A 20,661-nucleotide genomic window follows, 5' to 3' on the forward strand; every position below is an offset into this window, starting at 1 on the left:
AAAGGTGAGCGGGGGAGGGCCCCGCTGCCGCTGCCCGGGGGCGCTTTGCTGTACTGAGGGGCTGCTGCAGAGCAGCGAAAGACGAATTATTACTATAATGTGAGTTTATAGAGCGAGCTCGGCTTGGACAGGACCGTGTGAGGGATGTAATACGTACGTGCGTTATATCCTTAGTAAGTACCGGAGTGTCACTGGTAATTACCGACTCTCCTGTGTTATCTGGATAAATTGCATCCTTGTCCGGGCAGAAACGTGGCCCTGGCTCGCTTACACTCACTGCCTGTAAATGGTGGCTTCAGGGCTCGCTCCTCCACGGCCCATTGTGATGTTGGTGTGGATATCAATTTGTTTAACTGTCTTGTGAATAAGTTCCCTGCCTGTGGCACGTTTGCTGTACTGTTAAATAGAGTTCTCATTAGTTTGTTTCAGTTCAAGTACTGAATTCAGGCAGTGCTATTTATATATATAATTGGTTGTCTAAATTAAAGGCTGGTGGTATCAACATAATTCTTACTGCGCTGTGTCTAAGCATTTCTAGTTTAAATATTGCAGGTTGTGCCTGTAACATCCTCCTCACACAGGCACACCTGCTCACATGCATGAGGATGTTGACCTGTGCATGTGAACTGTAAATAGAAGTTTGTTCTTTCCTCATAGATTCATCCAGTACAGGGGTTCTAAACCATTTGGTCTTGCTTTCCCTTTGGGTTCTGCACATAAGCTCTTAGCTGTGAGGCTCCTGAAGATTTTGTGATAAAACTTTTTTTGTGCACAGTGCACCTCTTCACAGGATGGGGCTATTTAAAAGCTAGAGATAGTAAAAATAATAGCTAGGTGTAATACTTGAACATCTACCATGGAATGACCCACCCTTAAGATGTCTGTGTGCACTGGTAAGCTCTCCTTGAGGCTGAACAGTCCCAGCTCCCTCAGCCTTCCCTCCTGAGAGACACCCCAGTCCCTCATCATCTTCACAGCCCTCCAGCATGTCCTTGTCTGTCTTGAACTGGGAAGCCCAGCACCAAAAACAGCACTCCAGATGTGCCTCAGCACAGCTGGTTAGAGGGACAGGATCACGTCCCTGACCTGCTGGCAGTGCTCTTTCCAATGCACCCCAGGATACCACTGGTCTTCTTGGTCCCCAGGACACTCTGCTGGCTCATGGAAGCTTGTTGTCCACCTGGTGCTTCTCCAGGGAGAAGGTCATCTCCTGGAAGGCTACCACATTGGTTAAGCATGATTTTCCCTTGGTGAATCTGTGTTGGCTACTCTTCATCACCTTGTTTTCCTCCATGTGTTTAAAGATGACAGCCAGGATGAGCTGTTCCAACACCTTTCCAGGGCTGGAGGTGAGGCTGACTGGCCTGTGGTTCCCGGTGTCCTCTTCCTTGCCCTTTTTGAAGGCTGGAGTGACATTGGCTTTCCTCCAGTCTTCAGGCACCTCCTGTTTTCCAGGAGCTCCCAAAGATGATGGGGAATGGCTTAGCAATAAGGTTTGCCAGCTCCCAGAGTGCTTGTGGCTGCATCCTATTGGGGCCCATGGGTTTGAGGGTGTCAGCTTTGACTAAGTAATCTCTGACCTGATCCTCCTCAGCCAAGAGAAAGTCTAGGAATATTCCTGTGTAATGCAGTCTTGTCCTGCTTGTAAAGGCCTGTGCTTCACATGCTCAAAGCCCTGTGATTTATGTATGAGCAGTTAAATTCCTGGTTATTTTCTGTTTAAAATGGATCCCAGTGATCCATCCACCCAGCTGTCAGTTAATACAAACTAAGGAGCAGTCGCTTTGCTTCCCTTCATGCTGTACCTGCTTGCCCCATTTTTCTTTCTGCATTCTTTGAAATTCTGTATTTCTATCCATTAATGATGGTGTGATATGCAGCTGGAAAGGAAGCTCACCCACAGAATTTCCGTTCATCTGTTCTCTATCCTGGAAGGTTTTCCCTACTAAATATACCTGTAAGACTTTAATTTGATAGGGTTTATAATTATACTCAGTTTAGGTTTGAATTATGGTTGTAGTAGAGTTTATGTGAAAATTCCTTATGTCTTCTAGGAGGAACCACCCTGGTTTATGTGCAGCACTTGGCAGAATAGAATCTGGGGGGTATAAAAACGCAAAGTGTTCATGGAATTGCCTTAGAGTATTGTTTAAATCTCCTCTCAGTGGTTTACATTAACTTCTGTTTCTCCACAGGCTGCATGCAAGTTCATCAAATCTCATGTGGACTCCAGCAGTGTTGAATCCCTCTTTTATGCTGCCCAGTCCATCCAGGTCCTGTCTGGCTGTGAGGTGAGTGTGGAGCCCTGAGTTCTGCAGACAGGTATTACCAAAGAAATACTTGCCTTGATAGTTTTCTTGGGTTTGTTTTATGCATAACTTTTACTTTCTTTTAGTGGATTGTTCTCTGTTGTGCCTTAGGTAAATAAATGTTTGGGCATGCTCTACACAAGGCAAAGTATAGACATATAACACAAGTATTTGGTCCAGAGTAATTCTGAGGGGATGTTTTTTAATTAAACACTGATGGCTAAGTAAAAGGCAGAACTTTTTATTAGAATTCTCAGGACTGTCTTGATTAGAAGCTCCCTGGGTGGATGACAGACTGTTTGGGTGTTGGAACACTGCTGGATACAGGTGCAGACCACCCTTGCTGAACTGGGGTGGGTTATCCAAGCCCTCTTTGTCATCAGTACCCCTGGCTGCTACACAGTGATGTGATGCCACATGAAAAGCAGTAGCAGGTTACCAGGATAAATCTGAATCATGGATTATCATGACTGATTGATGGTTGACAGCAAAACTTAGGCGTTTAATCAATTAAACTAAAAGGTAATGAATGATAAATGGACTTTTCCCAGAAGCTTATAGTGGTTCACCAGTCTAGTGTGTTGCTCCAGGAAGGAATCAGTGGTGATTTGAAGGCCATGTTTCTTCAAGTGTGAATCGCTGTGTTCCCTCTGCTCTTCCTCAGGCCACCATTTCAAATGAGACCAGGGAGCTGCTGCTGGCAGCTGTCAGTGAGGATTCCTCAGTCACCCAAATTTTCCACGCTGTTGGTGCCCTGAGTGGCTTTGGCCTTCCTTTGGCATCCCAGGAAGCACTGAGTGCTCTCACTGCTCGTCTCAGCAAGGAAGAGAGCGTGCTGGCGTAAGTCTCAGGCAGGAGTGATGCACGTGTTTATCCTCCAGGCAGCTGGATTTTGAATTAAAGAGTATTTAAATGCTTAATATTTGTAATATAGATGTAGTAGAGTAGGTGCTGTGTTTTGTCCAGTTCATTACTGTTCCTCAGGGAGAATGAAATACATGTTTTGGGGCCATTTTTGTATGATTTTGTAAATGAACTTCTATATTCAGTTTAGTTCAAAGATAATGGTCAGTAAAGGGAAGATATCCCAAAAAAGCCTCCAGCTGAAAGGATTGACAAACAGAATTTTTACTTTATACCCAACCATGATTCTGTGTCCTTTATGGTTGCAGCAGACTTGATGCTCTTTCTCAGCCCTGTTGTTTGTAGTTTGGGGTGCCTGCACTGTGAGCTGGAAAATATGTGCCAGTAAGCTGAATGAATCTTGGCATTTATCACCAAAGAACTTTGTTTCACTGTGAAACAAGAGAACAGAATGTCCCTTAAAGGCTGGGGAAGAAAGGGAAACTTTAAAACTTGCTTTGTTGACTAAAAAAATTGATTCCTGGAAGCCTCAGTAGCAAGTCTGGGATCTGTGCTCTGCAGGGATCAGTTTGTTCTTTTCTCTGCCTTTGAGTCTGTGAGTTTCTTGCAGCACTGATGCAGCTAAAGTGACATTCTGTAATGAATGCTAAGCTAACACTAAATCACTTCAGATTCATTCTCTTGAGTGAACTGAAGGCAGGAACATCTGTTTTACACTTCATTCAGAATAGAAAACGCAGTTGCTGCTTTGATTTAAATGATGTTTGGCTTTTAAGGAAGGAATAATCATACACTTGTTTGGTTTTGTTTGTTCTTGTTTAAGAACCATCCAGGCTTTGGAGACGGCATCTTACCTGTCCCAGCAGGCAGATCTGAGTAGCATTGTTGAGGAGATCGAGGTAGGAACACTGTGCTCTCTAATTATTTAGAAATTTGCTAGATCAATTTGGAACTAAAAGAAGTATTAATGTCAAAAACAAAATGAAAAACCAACTCAGATTATTGTCTGATGATATGATGTGGCTTGGCTTTCAAGCAGGTAATTCCTTGGACTTTTATCTGTTTCACAGTGGACTGAGACAGAAAATCCTGACGTTTCCATATAATTAAATCCACTAAAGGCTGGAGGATTTTCTTTTTTTCCTGTTTCTAAATGACTGTTATAAAATATATCATTGATCCCATACAGATAATTTTTGATTACAGGCCGGCCTAACAGCAGAGATAACTTCTGTGGATCTACCAGAACGCAATTTATATTTTAATAACTCTTTCTGTCAGGACCTTGTCGCTCGCTTGGATGACCTGGGTGGAGTTTACCTACAATTTGAAGAAGGAATTGAGACTACTGCTCTGTTTGTTGCTGCTGCCTATAAGCTGTCAGACCATGTGGGTACAGAGCCAGCAATAAAGGAGGTCTGTACCTGCCTTTTCCTCCATTGCACACTCCAACTCCCGAAAAGGATCTGCACAGTCCCTGTGGTGCAGTGCAAGAGCCCTGTGTAACTGGGTAGAATTTCTATTGGAAAAAGTATTGAGCATACTCAGTGAAAAGGGACATAAAAACAGGAATGCTAGGAAACAGAATCTAAGAGGAAATTCCAACTTAAAGATCACAGGCTGGATTTGTTGGGTTTTTTCCTTTTCCAAATGTACAGAGGGAAATTGCAAGTGAGGCTTAGCTTTTCTTTGTTTATTGAGACAAGGTGTTGAAAAAAACCCTTGTTTGAGAGTTTGTTCTGCTATTTGGCACTTGTGTAGCACTTTCCAGCATTTCAAAGTGTTTTGCAAATGTTACTTATCTGTGAGGAAATGCGGGCACCCGAGTTTGGGGTGCCCAAAAGAGAGACAACATTACCATGTGCCTGCAGGAATCCAGATGAAAAAACTTGTTGTCTAAGATGAAAGACTCTTGGAAATTTCTTTTGATCTTGGTTAAACTAGAAATCATTACTGCAAGCTATCCACTTGATTTTTTTTTCCACAAGTTAATGGAGTTAGATGTACTTTGGAGTGAGAATGGCAACTCCTTAAAGCATGAGCCAAAGTGGCAGGGTTAAGACTGAAGCCAGTGTAAGACATCTGAGTTCAATCCTGGCTCTTTTCCACACTACTGCCAAACAGACTAATGCAAGGTAATTTTGATGTCATTTTTGAGGTGGTGATTCTGCCACACACAATTCAAACTGTCAGCATCCAAATGATGCTAAAAAAAGACCAATTAAGGAAAATTGTTTAGGTTTTTTTTCAGAATTGTGCTGTCAGAAGTGCTGCTGTTGGGGCTTAAGGCTTTATCTCTGGTGAATGGTGAGAGTGCCTTTAGAATGCCACAAAACTGTCTTTAAAAAATAGCATGTAGTATTTGAAAAAATAGCTGCTTTTTTCCCCCCCCCACAACTTTAGTGAGAGTGTCAGTTGGTGATTAGGGTCTGGAGCAGTGCCATGCCCTCCACAGACATGAAAAACACTGCAGGATTTGCACTGTGCAGGAGTTTTGTAGCATTTGTCTGGATGCTTTCTCTAGTTGGGGTATTGTTTGGTGCTTACCTGGTACAAGCAGGAGAGTGAAAATTTGAGATGCAGAGGATTTCATTTAAAAGCGTTCTTTGTAGGTCACTAAGTTGTATCCCTGTTGCTTTATTTGGGATTGTCTTTGACTGTTCTCATTCTCGTTAGAATTTAGCCCAAAATCCTTTGTTTGGCTCAAAGTACAGGTAGCCAATTCCTCTGTTTTCCAGACTAGCAGGCAGTGATGGAAGAAGCTGAATAATGAGGGGTAATGAATAATATGCAGTGTGGTGCAGATGCCCTAACCCCCCTACCAAGTCAGCCTACAAAACCAGCTGGGGGGATGCAGTCCCACTCCTGCTTTGGAGAGAACAAATTAGCTTTGGCACATCCCAAAGCCAGAGCTGGCTCTGTGCTCCTGGTGGTACTGCTTTAAAGCTAATCCTCTTAGCTTGAGGACACTGCTGAGCCTGAGGGGATAAGCCTGCATGGGCCTAGACTTCCTCCTTCCAGAGCCTTTGGGATGCTTTGCTCCATGGCCTTCCCAGCCTGGCAGGTAGCCAGGACATCAAGCCTGGTCCTGCTCCACTGTATGAAGACAATTGTGCAGCTCTTGCAGCCAAATTGTCTTTTTGCAGCCACATGCAGTCTGGGTAGTTGAGCTGATGACATCTTCCACTCCGAAACACGTCATTTACAGAGGTGGATCCAAATTCTGCTTTTCCAAATTCTTAGCACAGTTCCAGCCACTGTGGTTGGAACCTCCCAGCCAAGAATAAGAATGCACATGTGAAATTCCAAAGGTAGATCATTTTGGGTTGCCTCATAACTTGAAGTATTTTTAAAGCAAATGGAAAATTAAACAGCCTTTTATGAATAATGTTTTCATTAATAACATACTGAGCCAGCTTGCAATGTTGTGGTAAGCTGCTGGTGCTTATATGTGATTGCCTTTTCCTCTTTCAGGATCAAGTTATCCAGCTGATGAATGCGATTTTTAGCAAGAAAAACTTTGAGACACTCTCAGAGGCCTTCAGCGTTGCTCGTGCTGCAAGTTCCTTATCCCAGAACCGCTTCCACTTGCCTGTCATCATTGTCCCTGATGGGCCTGCAGCTGTGTCTCATCATCAGCCCGTACTCAGGGTAAGGCCTTAGCCCCAAATCTTGGCTCAGTCTGTGTAACTGTAGGTCTGGGCTGACTGAAAGTGTAAGGTGCTGTCTCTCACTTTTAGCTCTGTGACTCAGGTTCCAGTAGATGTGGGATTTTAGGGCTTTTATGAAGTGATTTTTAGGAACCTTGGCTTACCAGGGCTTACCAGACACTGCCTCAAGAAGGCACGGTGTGGAAGCCGGCTCTTCACCTTCCCTATTGCGTTAGAAGGAACAAGGGAATGTGGGATGCTGAGCAGGGAAGAATTCTGGGTGCATAACACAGAGGGGTACCAAGTTGTCTGTGCTCCTGCATTCCTTCTGGGACAGATTTCACAGAAATGCTGGTTTTTCTCTTGCAGCTGCAAGTGACCAATGTTATGTCCCAGCTACTGACTCAAGTTTCTGTAAAGCTTGACCAAGCCAAGTCTGTGTCTAGCAAAGCCACTGTCCTTCAACAGCTACCATTTACTCTCGCTGGGTAAGAAAATAACATTATTTTTAGAGTAAGGCAAACAGCTGTTATTTAAACCATGTTGGACTTACTTTCCATAAGTGTTTTTCCACCAGAGAAATGTTTCTGTGATAGAAGACTCAAAATGCTGTGGTTGTGTTTTGTTGGTGTCGCATGACTGAGCACATTTGGTGGTGATGGTGAATTTCTGTTGTTTTTTCTTTTCACTGGGAGTGGGAAATTCCAATGTTCTTTGACTTTGGTCAGCTTTGAAGAATTCTTTTTCTGCTACACTTAGCAACGTTAGCTTTGTGCTGTGTTTGTTTACCTATTTAATGCAGCGTATTTGGAGGTTTAACACCTTGGGTTTTGTTGTTACAGAGATTTCTTTGAGCTGAACTTCATGAATGTGAAACCTGCAAGTGGATATTATGATTTCTCTATCAGTGTAGATGGAGATAAGCGATTTATTGCTAACAAAGTGGAGGTGAGTGTGCTCTTTGATGTGTTTTCATTGTGTGCCTATTCACTGAAACAGCTTTTTATTTATACTTGTGAAGGATGTTGTATGGAATTTTTATCACATGTTTTTCTGTAATGCATTGGATTTTGACTCAGGATTATGGCCAGTAACCAGATTAATATATGATCAAAAGGGATTTGTGTCAATTGCAAACCTGACTTATCACTGAGATGCTGATCTGACAGCATATGAACAAAGGGTAACAGTGGAAGTGTTTATATGGCAGCCCTAAGTTGATATGCAGAAATGATTACCAAGTGTTAGTTCTTCAGAGCACTCCAGATTTGAGCCCATGAATCTCAAGGTTTGGCTTCCAGTTGTCTGGGGATTGCCTGATGTATGGAAGCTGAGCATTTGTTGTTGTCTGTTTGTATAAGCTCTAGAGCCCTAGAAGAGAGTCAAGGGGGTCTTTTGGCATCTCCAAAACAGTATATGGTGAAGATTTTGTAGTGGAGAAACAGTGACCAAAGCAGATGAAGTCTTCCTTTTCGTGCATAAGCCCCTAATTTTTGGTGGCAAAAGCTGTGAGACCACACCTTTCTAGAAGAGCCGTTCTAGATAAACACTTGGAGTTTTCCTTTCCTCAGGTTTGTTACAGTGAGAGCAATGTGACCTCTGTGACTGTTCATGTAGTCACCCCAGTGTCAACAGCTGAGAATGCTCTTCTCCAAAGAGGTCCCAGGGTTAATTTTTGCCCTCAATCACCTATTTAAGGAAACAATTAGCGTTTCAAGTCTTCCAACATATTTAGCTTGGAGGAGGACACTTACAACTGCTGACCTTTACTCTGAGTATCAAATTGACTCTGTCAGTGGAGCAGTAATGGCACTCAGGGGTGTCAGAAGGGGCTGGATTGTCCTGCTTAAGCTGGGGCTGGCACAGGGAGGCACCGGCAGGAATGTATTAGCACCGGCAGCTTTGTGGGAACAGCTGCTAATAAGACACATTGTTACGGGGGAGGACTGCTGGGGAGCTGCTTTTTTCCTTACTGTTATTAGCATTAATTGTCCTTAATGCACCATCGTTTTGACAGTAATGAGCTAAACCAGTGGGTTATTACTCAGGCAGAGACTACATTTCCTGGCATTAAAATATTTGAGAGATGTTTGTGTACTGTGCAGTTGCAGAGGCTGTGTGCAGCAGCTCTGAGTTGCCTTCACACAACTTTTATAAAATTAATATTTCATTAGTCCATCTTTCTTTGCCCCAGTCTTGGAACAAGTTAAGGCTGTGCTAAAGTTAGCCTTAATCATCTGCATGTTAATGGATCCATTTCAGCAGTAGCCTCTCTCTTAAATTACACTTTTTGTTGTAAAGGAACTGCCAAGATGATTGTGTTTGAAGTCTGACCTGAATAGTTTAGTTAATGTTTTTACATATTTTTCCCACAGGTTCCCTGTGAATTATTTTTTGGGCTGAGGGTGTGGAGCTGGTTCACATGAGCAAACCTGTAATAACAAATTGTAGTATAAGATGAAAAATATCTTGGCAATGAAACTTTAATTCTCATGGGGAGCATTTGTAAGCTGTGAGAACAAATGTGCTAATTAAAAACTACAGACTGCAGTAACTGCTTATATTTGGGAGAAGAATTGAAATCAGTCAAACCCTCGGCTCAGTGCCTGGATGGGCTGTGGTTTGGGGCTGGGGAAAGGGCAGGAAATTATTTCTCTGCTTGGGGTTTATACTGCACTTAACACAGAGGAGTGTGATAAATGGCAGGGCCTTATTGGCTGCCCTGCACTAAGTGATGAATGCTGTGACTCTGAAGAAAAACATCGGAAACCTGTTGGGCTCTAGGAGCCAACAGAGGCAGAACTGGTTGCTATCTGGAGACCTCTTGTCTCAAATTGCTGTCCAGAAAGTAGAAGGACATATGCACAGGCAGTGTTAAGTTGTATTATATGTGATGTAATCTTTAATAGCTGGTTTCTGCTAGTTCAAAAGGCAAACTAGTTGGATCTGGGTAGTTCCATTAAAAACAGCGCTCTCAAGGGCAGCTAATTCCAGCATGCCTGAGAAGTTGGTGTCTGCAGGGCTGGCTGCTTGTGCAGGGAGGAAGGGGATGGCTCAGGGTGGGTGACTGGTTCAGGAGTTTTGCCAGAAGGTAAATTGCTGTAGATCCTTCTGTTCAGGTTAGGCTCTGACTTGAGCTTGGTCATAAGACCCTCTTTGGGGAAGAGGGACAGAAGAGCTAAAGCCTCTGCAGTGAACTTGACCATAATTGGTGCGTAGAGCGCTCTGAGGAATTTTCTATTGTGTTTTGTTGCAGCTGAAAGTAAAAGTTTCCACAGAAGTGGGGATTACTAATGTAGATCTTTCTACCGTGGATAAAGATCAGAGCATTGCACCAAAAACAACCAGGTAAAACAGCATGGGGTGTGTGATCCTTTAAGGGCAATCCTGACTCTAGACTAGAGCCTTGGTTTCTCTGAGCACCAGGCCTTCTCTTGGAAGATCACCTCAGTTCTCTGTGGGTTTTTTTCCTCCTAGGGTAGCTTACCCAGCCAAAGCCAAGGGCTCATTCACTGCTGACAGCCATCAGAACTTTGCTTTATCCTTCCAGCTGATAGATGTGAACAGTGGAGCTGAACTCATCCCTCACCAGGTTAGGACAATTTTTGTCATTGCTGTGTTACCAAGATGTTCTGTCATGAAGCATCTGAGTTGACAGTTGCTCTTGAAAAGATTTGATAGGTTTTGAGAAGCCTTATGTTTCTGACTGTGAAGATCACTGATCTCAGTAGATGGGAGATTCACTTCGTTTGTTTTGTCTGTTAAATGAAACCTATCCTGGCTCTGGTATCGTGTTGTATTTAACTCCACACATTGAGTGCACATAGTCTGCACTGTAAAAGCACACTTCTGATTATTTTTTTTTTTAATGTAGATTGTTGGCTGAAAAAGTCCTTGAATGTTGCAATCTTCCTTGCAGACTTTTGTCCGACTTCACAACCAAAAGACTGGCCAGGAGGTGGTGTTTGTTGCAGAACCAGACAGCAAGAATGTGTACAAGTTTGAACTGGATACCTCTGAAAGAAAGACTGAATTTGACTCTGCCTCTGGGACCTACACTCTTTACCTGATCATTGGAGATGCCACTCTGGAAAATCCAATCCTGTGGAATGTGGTATATAGCTGGAAGTGGGGTGGTGTGATTTTGGCATTACTGACAGTCTAACAGGAGAGCATGGTACAGGCTTGGAAGCAAAAAGCTCAAATGTTTTACTCTTTGTAGTGAATCAGAATCCTTTTGGCCATTTATGGGCTCTGAGGTTTGCTGTTCACTGCAAGTTTTAAGTAAACATGAAAGCAAGACAGAAATTAACATTCATTTCATCACGTGGTGGTGCAGAAACTTCAGAAGGTTTATGGGTTTGATTTTAATTTCACAGCAAGCTCTCAAGGTTTAACCTCTCTGCTCTTTCTCTGCTGGAAATAAGTTCAGTTCTTAATGATGGCTGAATGGAATTACTGCCTCTGTTTAGGAGAAGTTGCTTCTTAAAAAATCTGGTGTCTTTTTTTCTCAATTTCCTTTAAAAATTATGTAGATCATAGATTGGCAAGTAAGGAAATAGAGCACAGTAATGGAATCGATTTTATTAATACATTTAGATCTAAATGCATGAAGCTGCATGATTTCATTTCAGGCTGATGTTGTGATCACGTTCCCAGAAGAGGATGCACCATCCACAGTCCAGTCCAAGAACCTCTTTGTTCCCAAACCTGAAATCCAGGTACAGTCAAAATTGTGTGGAGATGAGGGCCTAGTGTTCTCATCATAATGTATTTGGAAGTAATGTAATTAAAGGAAGACCAGAGTTACTGCTTAATGGAGAGAAATTTGTTGGAGTTCTCTGGTGTATGAAGAAATAAGCTGTGTGTTCTACCTGTGAGAGAGCAATTGGTGTCAGTGAGAAGACTCAAACATGAAAATTTGGCCAGGTAAGCACCGCAGAAAGGTCTCTGCTTTGTTCCAGCCATCTGTGCTGGTGTCAAGCTAACAAGTGCTTCTGTGAGTGCAAGGAAAAGTTAACTGTGCAAGAAATCAAATGTGCAGAGACTGGAATAGACTGCTTTGCCTTAAGAAGAATGGCTCTCATGCAGAGGAACCTCTTGAAAACAGCACCAGGGCTGCAGCGAGTCATCTGGGGAGCAGAGAAGCTGCTCTGTTGGAATACTCCTCCTCATGAGTTGGTTTTGTTTGTTTGCAGCACCTCTTCAGGGAACCTGAGAAGAGGCCTCCCACAGTGGTGTCCAACACTTTCACAGCGTTGGTTCTCTCCCCACTGCTTTTGCTGCTCATCCTGGTGAGTGAACTGGGTCACAAAAGAGCAATACCTTTTCCTGTCCAGTCCAGAGTCACTTAGGAGGTTGGACAGGTCGATTTCTTGCTAAAACTCTTGGTTAATCATGACTGGCACAGCAGTGCTGCAGTCACAGCTAGCAGATGTCAGTGCAGAGCGTTGGTCTGGTTTGGTTTTTTGAGGTTGTAGTCGAAGCAGAGTAACACTGTTGCCAAATTGAAGTAGGTGGATGAGTTTCTTCAGTGTGCTTCAGCTGGGGATGGTGAATAACAGTGGGCTGATTAAGTTGTAATAACATTAGACTTCCACAGGAAAAAAGCAGTTATTCTGCCTCACATGTAATAAATCCATCACAAAATCTGTGTTACTTAATCCTATCAGACTGAATTCCCATTTATGGACATTTGAGTGTCTGTAGTTGAAACATCCTCTGCTACTCACTGTATCATCAGGTCAGTGCTTTGAACTTAATGCAATAAAAAAATCTCACAGAGGCAAGTTAAATTACTCCGTATTTGGAAGATGAAACTGATTCCAAGAGTAATTTCCCATTTGCCAGTCTCAGTGAAAGCTGGCATTCAGGCAGTCATGTCCTCTGGTCTATGGAGTTCACAATATACAAGTTGATGATGCTTCAATGAAAAAACTCATTGTTGCTGCTCCTCTTTTCCACCCTTCATGCCTTTATCTTTTGTAGTTAAAAGCTAAAAATGATACTCTGAGCAAACATCTTGTATCTATAGTTGTTCTTTGGATGAGTCCAAAAAGAGAGCATTACCTTTTTTTTTTTTGGTATTTTTAATGGTAATTAATTCAACTGGATAGAAATAGCAATGTCTATTTCTTTTTCAGTATTTAAATTTGGAGCAGTACTCTCATCAGTTTAAGATATTTGAGGAACTGCATTAGGGCAGTCAGAAGTAGCAGAAGAAATATTCACTGAAAGAGCTCAACAATGCTGCCTTTAGCAAAATTACTGCTCTCTCCTCTTGCAGTAGTAAACAAGTGCTTCTGTAGAGAATACACTGGATTCACTGAAGATCTTAAAGCAAACAGGCTTGAAGGATACTGAAGCTTAAAATAAAAGCTTGTGTTTACAAGGCTGTTTAACTCCAGTTTTGCTTCTTTTCCTTTTAGTGGATCAAGATAGGTGCCAACATCTCCAACTTCAGCTTTTCTCCCAGCACCATTGTTTTTCACATGGGACATGCTGGTAAGTGTCAGAGGCTTTCTGCTGTGTTTGACCTCCTCACCTGGGAGTTACAGATGAGAGCCTGTGGTTAATGGGCTCGTGGTCTATTAACTCTAATGACATAACAGCATAACATTTGTTCTCTTTGTTTCCATCTGCCTTCCTGCTTTTCATGACTGTTAATATGGTGATAAACCTGTTTTGGCCATCAGCTTATAACAGCCTTCATTATCCGGGCCCCTCTCTCACTCCATTTATCTGTACTTAATAGAACTTCTTATTTCCAGAGGTCACACTTTCTTTATTGCATGTTTATCCTCTGAGAGCAGGGAGGTTCTGTGGGGATTGAAACCTGCAGGACTGTGTTAACAGTGAATGGCTACATCTTTTCTTTAAAGCTCTTCCCATGAAAACACTTCTGGTTCTTTGGCTGAACCAATTTTTTTTCATCAATTTTATTGTGCCTTTGGTCACACAGTTATTTAATGTCTTGGTAGAGTTTCAAAAACATAGCAGGTTGGGAGAATATGGAATCTACTGATTTCCAAATGCCATTTTGTTTCTCAGTCCAAGTCAGCTTCCTTGGAAGCTTTATAAAGCTGTAAGCCCTTACAGATGTGTGAGGTTAATATCCCCTATTGAAATCCAGAGTATCCTCCTCTTTTTAATAGCCCTTAATGTCTATAATATGTCCATAACTCTGCCACAGGAGGGTTGATTGCAAGCTGTTAGTGTCACATTTTCTTTCCAGAATGGGGACCCAGATGTCTTCATTCCCTGGCAATAATATGTAGTCTTTAGATCTGCCATTCAGAGCTTCAGAGATGAGATAGAAACCAAATGCTTAGGCCTGGCAGTACAGTTGTTCTGAGGATAACAAATGGTTGGTCTTTGAAATGCAGTTTCAGCCATGGACTCTCTTTTTTTTTCCCCCAGCAATGTTGGGACTCATGTATGTCTACTGGACTCAGCTCAACATGTTCCAGACTCTGAAGTACTTGGCCATTTTGGGTGGCATCACATTCCTGGCAGGCAACAGGATGCTGGCTCAGAAAGCTGTGAAGCGGTAAGGGGGGGGCACAGCTTTGACATCAGTGGGGAGGACATCACAGGGTGATGCTGTGTGTCAGTGAACACTGGTTTGGGCTCTTGGACCTTGTGTGTGGGGCTGGGCTGCTCAGCTCCACTCCCTGCCTCTTGAACTGAGCAGGGCAGTGAGGGGCTGTCCCTGAGGTACAGCTCCTGCAGAGAGAATTGGTCATGTGGCATGTGCTGAAGCAAGCTCTTAGAATAATATTAGATTGTGAAAGCCATTTTAAATTCAGGAGAGGCCCAGCTATTTGGGAGCTCTGCTTGTGATAAAGATTTTGAGAGGAGGAAGGTAAGGCACGAGTAAATTACTGTTGTTTTCCTTTAGCTAAGGGGAGATGATGGAGAAAAGGGAAGCAGCTGCTTATCAGCTGTGCAGCAACAGACAAGAGGCAACAAACACTAGCAAACCCAGGGAAAATTCTGCTAGATATTTGGGATACAGCATTCATTTCTGTACTGGCATTGGATTCATTCTGCACACTTGTGTCTTCTGCCACGCAGTGCCTTTGTGACTGCCCTGGCGTGGGCAGCCAGCAGTTTGGTGACCCAAACTTCCAGTGCAGTGCATTGGTTAGAGGTCACACCATTCCCTCTCCTTCTGCCACACACAGTGTCCGTGTGACACTTCAGCTTTAGCCCTTTTGTACTAATGCAGTATCTGGCTTTGAAGATGATCTTACTGACCTGCTTTGCCATCACACCTGTGCTTTCCTCTCTTTCCCCTTTTTCAGCCACTGGGAGCTTATTCCTGAATACCTATCTGCATAGATAGCCCTGGGTTCTCACTTTTTTGGTTACACTCTATTAAAACTGGGACAAGAGCTGTAAAAAAATCATAAGCAATATAATTTTCAGGAGGGTTGCATTGATTTGATTTCTTTAAAACATCTCTACTTTTATGGTTGTGTTAAGGAGGCTGATTAATGTAATAAACCATTTCCATACTGTCCTCCCAGCTTTCTCAGCCTTGCTCCCTCAGATGTCCAGCCCTCTCCACTGTAGCACTTTATCTTGTTTGCATAACTTCCAATGGGAATTTTGTTGCCCCTGGGGCTGTTGTGTCATTTAATAATGTTTCCTTTTCATTTAAAGTGTAATGAGACATTGTTATTAAGTGGAGATTGCCTAGGATACAGATTTGGGGGAAAATAATACAATGAAGCAAATTTCTGTCTTGGCTCAACCAGGGCTTCTGTTAGCACATAGATGCAGGTGGTTAGTTCCTCCTTCAAACCACTGCAGGGGGTGTCCGAGTGCTTTTTCGCGGTAAATGACACGAAGCTGCAACTACAATGGCAGATTTGAAAGTAAAACTTCTCTCTGAGGCTAAAGTTAAACCTTTTGTACATGACTTTAAAGTTCAAAGAGACATCTCCTTGTGAAGACGCTGCCTGCCTGTCTCAGATGCTGAAGTGCAGTGACAATTAACCAGATTGCACTTTGAGGCGAAGCTGTGGAGGCCGACAGCAGGCATGGGAAGGGGAGGGAAGGGGGCTGGCTGTATAAACCATCTTGTTACAGAAGTTACCAGAAGGCCTGGTTTTGCTTTTTTGTATTTCTGTCACTGAGTCTGGTTCCTGGAACAGGGCTGCTTTCTTCCTTCCTGTCTTCTCTGAACCTTTCTCCCTCTCTCCTTTTGGCAGGATCGCTGCAGAGCAGAGCAGTAGGTTGGCAAAGTATAGAACGCTGCGGTAAAAGGGGGTTTGCTAGTGACCAGCTCTTCAGGAAGTAAGGGCCTTTTTGGATTTTGCCTTTCCCTGGGCATGCTGCCTGTTTCATTTCACCTCATCACTCACTCCTTTGACAAAAAGTATGTGAGCTGAAGCTGCTTCCCCCAACATTGCTTATTGGGCTTTAAATCAGTCCTTGGGTGCAGCTGCAGCTGTGTTGGCATATTAGCAGTACATGTTCTCTGAGACTGAATTGCGTTTGTGTGATTTCCTTAACTGTCTGAAGTCTGTGTGGTGATATGTGCACATGTAAATATGCTGTCACAGGCACCAAGCAGCTCTCAGGTGATGAAATAAACCTAGTTTAAACAATATTATTGCTCCTATAAATAAATTATTAGTAATGTCATCTGGAGGAGACCTGATGAAAGTGGCTGATACTGGGGCTGTTCCCATCCTGCTGCTGGTACTCCCTATCCCCACCTGCAGTATTCTGGCTATTCAGCTGCCAGGCACTCTGCCTGCTGAATTACATCCTCATTTGGGGTGGTGAGAGCTCTGTGCAGCAAAGCCAGGTCAGCACCACCTCTCTCAGCTGAGAGCACGACCCAGTCCTGGGTCACCCTCCCATTAGACTGAACTGGTCATGATGGCTCAGGCAGCAGCAGTTCCCAGCCCCCTCCATTCCACACAGCCGTGTGATTGGTCTCCATTGCCATTTGCCAGCAGAAAGCCCTTTATTTCCTTTCTTTCCAAGAGGTAAGGTCCCAGTTTGCTCTGCACACACTGGTGTGGGAGGCAGGACTGCCCAGTTCTGAGTGTGTGTGCATGGAGGGCTTCATTCCTTGTTCAATGCACTGGTTTGTTGTGGGAAAGAGGGAGAGCTTCTGGGATGGGTCCTGTGATGCCACAAATCACTGTGCAATGTGCTGCACAGGTACATCTCCTGAGCATCTGCTTCCTCTCACATCCATAGTCAGTGCTCCAGGCACGTGGGGAGTTGAATGGAGCCCAGTTTTTGTGGTGCAAATCAAAACCAGCACTGGGAGGTCGTGCCACACAAATGGTATGCACTGTGGTGAGAGCTCCTGTCTGTAGATCAGGGAGTGTTCAGGATGGTTGTGTGGAAGTCACCTGTGGAGAATTTGGCATCATGTCCCTCAGAAAAACACCCTTTTGCTGTCTCTTCTCTCCCTGGAGTGTTTTGAGGTATTTGAGCACAGAACAAGGTACAGCAAGTTACTGGAGAGGAACTGGAGGTGGCTGTCACTTGTCCTTGTAGATGACTGCTGTGTTTGCTGTTCAGGCTCTTGGATGCTTCTCTTTAACATCACTTTGGACCAGTGGTTTGCAGCTTTTTAGTGGCCTGTTACCAAGTGCCTCATGAGCATGTTCTCCACAGCCTGCATGTTTCCTGTTTCTCAGCCTAGTATTTTAACTCCTTCATTCCTTGTGGGCTGTAAGTAATCCTAGAGGATCACGGAATCACAGACTGGTTTGGGTTGGAAGGGACCTTAAGGTCCTCTAGTTCCAACCCCCCTGCTGTAGGCAGGGACACCTTCCACAAGACCAGGTTGCTTAGGGCCACATCCACCCTGGCCTTTAACAAATTCCAAAAATGGGCCATCAACAACCTCTCTAGGCAAACCTGTGCCAGTGCCTCACCACCTTCTGTGTAAAAAATTTCTTCCTAACATCTAATCCAAACCTGCCCTCTTTCAGTTTAAAACCACTGCCCCATCTGCCTGTATAAAACATCCCTCTCACTCCTTTTCATAAGCCCCCTTCAAGTCCTGCATGGCCACAGTGAGGCCTCCCTGGGGCCTTCTCCAGGCAGAGCATCCCCAGCTCCCTCAGAGCAGAGGGGCTCTGGCTCTCAGAGCATCTCTGTGGCCCTAAGATCTTGCAAGTAACTTAATATCCACAAACCCTAAGTTAGATATTGCTGCCATACACAGTCGCAAGCATTTTTCCTCATTGCTGAGTTTTCTGATGCCCCAGCTATGTCAGTTAAGAGTGTCATGCTATGTGTGCCTGTGTCTGGCATCACGGAAGGCAAAAGGACCCCGAAAAGTTGGGTCTGCTGTGCTAACATGAGACTGCTTGATCTTCTTGGGGACTTGAAGATCTTTGTGTTTACATGGACCAACGATTCCCAGCAGATGGATCAGCCCTGTTAAAAGGAGAAGTTAAGGTACTTGCAGGCTTTACCTTCAGCCTGGGTTTGTTTTTTTTTTTCAATTCTATAATTTAATAGGCACATTCATCCCTTTTGCACCAGAAATTAATCTTTCTTTTCTCTGACCATTTCCATGCTCCTTGAATTCCATCCCCCATTCCAGAGCAGTACTGGTTTTATCACTCAAATAAGCTGCTTTGGGGAAGCTTGTCCAACAAGCTGCTTTTGAGAGAGAATGAGGGATCTGGGGACACTTGTACTGTAGAAGGAAGTGCTTTGTTGCCTGGAAGAGTTAATTTTTTTGATTTTTCTTTCCAGGACACACTAGTACCAGAAGAATTGAAGAAATGTGGAAAACAAAGCAAATGCCTTCAGAACAGAAGCAAATAAGTAACTGCAAGGCCAGAAGAAGGAAGGCAGAGGATGATTCTTTTTTATATATTAAGTCAAAAGGGTGCCAGTTAAACTTTTTTTAAAATTTTCATTTTCATCACTGTGTTCATGCTACTGGAGTGCTTTTCATATGAATCTGGAAAATCTTTTCTTCCCTTGGATCCTCCCCCCTTCTCCCAGGACATTTGAATTTCATTTTGAGAAAAAGGAAGAAGAAAATACAAATCTGCTTTTCCCCAGATGCCCTTTCCTCATCCTAAAGATTTGTGAATAAAGAGGAAAGAATGGTCCTTTGTTTTGAATGAGTGGTGTGTTTTGGCTGTCTCAGAGGTGGTGACTGGAAGCTGGGCTCACATGAGAATGAGAAGAGCTTTTTCTGGTGGGTAGTTCTGTGTGAGTCATTGCTGAGTGTAAAGCTTCCTGTTCTTTCATGTTCTTTCCCAGGGGGCCATGTTTATTGAGGGGACTTCCCTCCTGCCTGTCCCTTGGGTGAGGCTGTGGCTGCCTTTCTCTGCTAAGGGCTCTTCTCTCCCACTCCAGGCTGTGCCCAGCTGCTCTGGGCCCTCGGGGTCAGGCCCTTGTGGGGAGCCAGCTGTGTGCTGGTGTGCCTGGCCATGTCTGACCAGGCAGGTTTGGGGGTCCTGTGGGGGCTTCACTCTCTTTCCAGCCTCTGGAGGTAACCTTGTCACTCCAAATACGAGTTTGAGGCAGGTTGTTGCCTCTGGTGTTGTATGAAACCAAAAGCCAGGATTCTGCTGGTTGCCATGTGGCCATGTCTGAGTTACTCGAGCTTTAATTTCCCACCTAATTACTCCCTTCAGGACCACCAAGCAGTGCTGAGGCAGCAGATTTGGGTTGCTGAAGGACTCACAGATAGTAATAACCAAAGGCCTAAATCTCCTCCTGATGAGCAACTTCCACATGGAAATTTAACAGGTGCTCCTTCCTTGCCCTGCATCCATGTTCATCCCATGTCAAGAGTAGTTGCTTTAAAGGCCCTTTGGCAAAGGAACCGTATGAAATGTCTTCTGGAAATCCAGGAAAATTACATCAGCAAGCAAGCATGTGGATAAAGGGTGTGGAGCTGAATCCTCCAAAGCATTTCACGTGCGTGAGACCTGAGCCCACTTTATTAAATCCACCTTGTCTCTTCCCCATGCTGTTGCTCACACTTAGCTCACTGTTCCTGCTCTGTGTAGCAGTTCCCACCTGCTCGTTCAGGGTAAACGTTATGATGGATCCACAGAGGTTTAATGAACTTCTTTGACCTCCTCTGCACTCCTTCAAACACCAGATCTCGGGCTGCATTCAAGTCCTCTGGGACTACAGGAGTTTTAGGCAAGAAATAGCTAAGCTACTATTCATAGTCATTTACCCTGGAATATTTTTTTTTTTAGCCTCGTCTTTTGTTACTGCTTGCTTAGCAGCTTTGTTTTGTAACTAATTCTTTCTGCTGATGCTTCATGCTGGGACAGAACTTTCCCTGTGCCTGTAGAGCTGCAGCATGTTACCAAAGGAGAGCACAGATGCAAAAGGGACCATGGAGTGCCCCTGTGATGTATCTTCTCTAAGCTGTGTGTGTTGCTATTGATTTTTCTACTTCCTTGGGTGTACATTAGGAAAGATTGGTTTTATTATTTTGGTCTTTTATTCCTCAGATTTTTCTGATTTGCTTCATTTGTTTTTATATTTAATCTCGCAGAGTTTGAGCATTTGTTTCCTCATTTTGAAGTCTCTTTTATGCTAAATAGCTGCACTCACCCAGCCATTTAATCACCCAGGTTTAATCACCCAAACACTTTCTGGAATGTTTTTGATAGGTCTTTGATTTTATTGGGGGTATCCAATCCAGTGTTTGCATATGCCTTTTATGCCACTTAACAGAGTTTAAATTTTTTTTGCTACCATCTTAACTTGCTACTTTAGGAAGCTGGTTCATTTTTTGTAATTCCTTTCCTTTGAAGTGAGTAAGTCCTAATGGCTTTGAGTGTGTTGTTACAGAACAGGTTTACAAACCCATT

General features: G+C 43.6%; 1 protein-coding gene across 1 annotated transcript; it reads left to right on the plus strand.

Annotated features, from left to right (window-relative positions):
• Positions 1 to 1,316: 1,316 nt before the first annotated feature.
• Positions 1,317 to 18,942, plus strand: RPN2 (ribophorin II). The gene is made up of 17 exons (XM_017735421.1): positions 1,317 to 1,349; positions 2,166 to 2,291; positions 2,974 to 3,149; positions 3,997 to 4,072; positions 4,455 to 4,589; positions 6,648 to 6,824; positions 7,193 to 7,311; positions 7,666 to 7,771; positions 10,080 to 10,171; positions 10,301 to 10,415; positions 10,743 to 10,937; positions 11,458 to 11,544; positions 12,022 to 12,117; positions 13,252 to 13,327; positions 14,243 to 14,372; positions 16,042 to 16,126; positions 18,566 to 18,942. The coding sequence occupies exons 1-16, from the start codon at positions 1,317 to 1,319 to the stop codon at positions 16,091 to 16,093; spliced, it is 1,791 nt and encodes a 596-aa protein (XP_017590910.1). The 3' UTR covers positions 16,094 to 16,126; positions 18,566 to 18,942.
• The last annotated feature ends 1,719 nt before the right edge of the window (positions 18,943 to 20,661 follow it).

This window comes from Corvus brachyrhynchos, unplaced genomic scaffold (assembly GCF_000691975.1).
Source record: "Corvus brachyrhynchos isolate BGI_N302 unplaced genomic scaffold, ASM69197v1 scaffold10, whole genome shotgun sequence".
Taxonomy (NCBI): Eukaryota; Metazoa; Chordata; class Aves; order Passeriformes; family Corvidae; genus Corvus; species Corvus brachyrhynchos.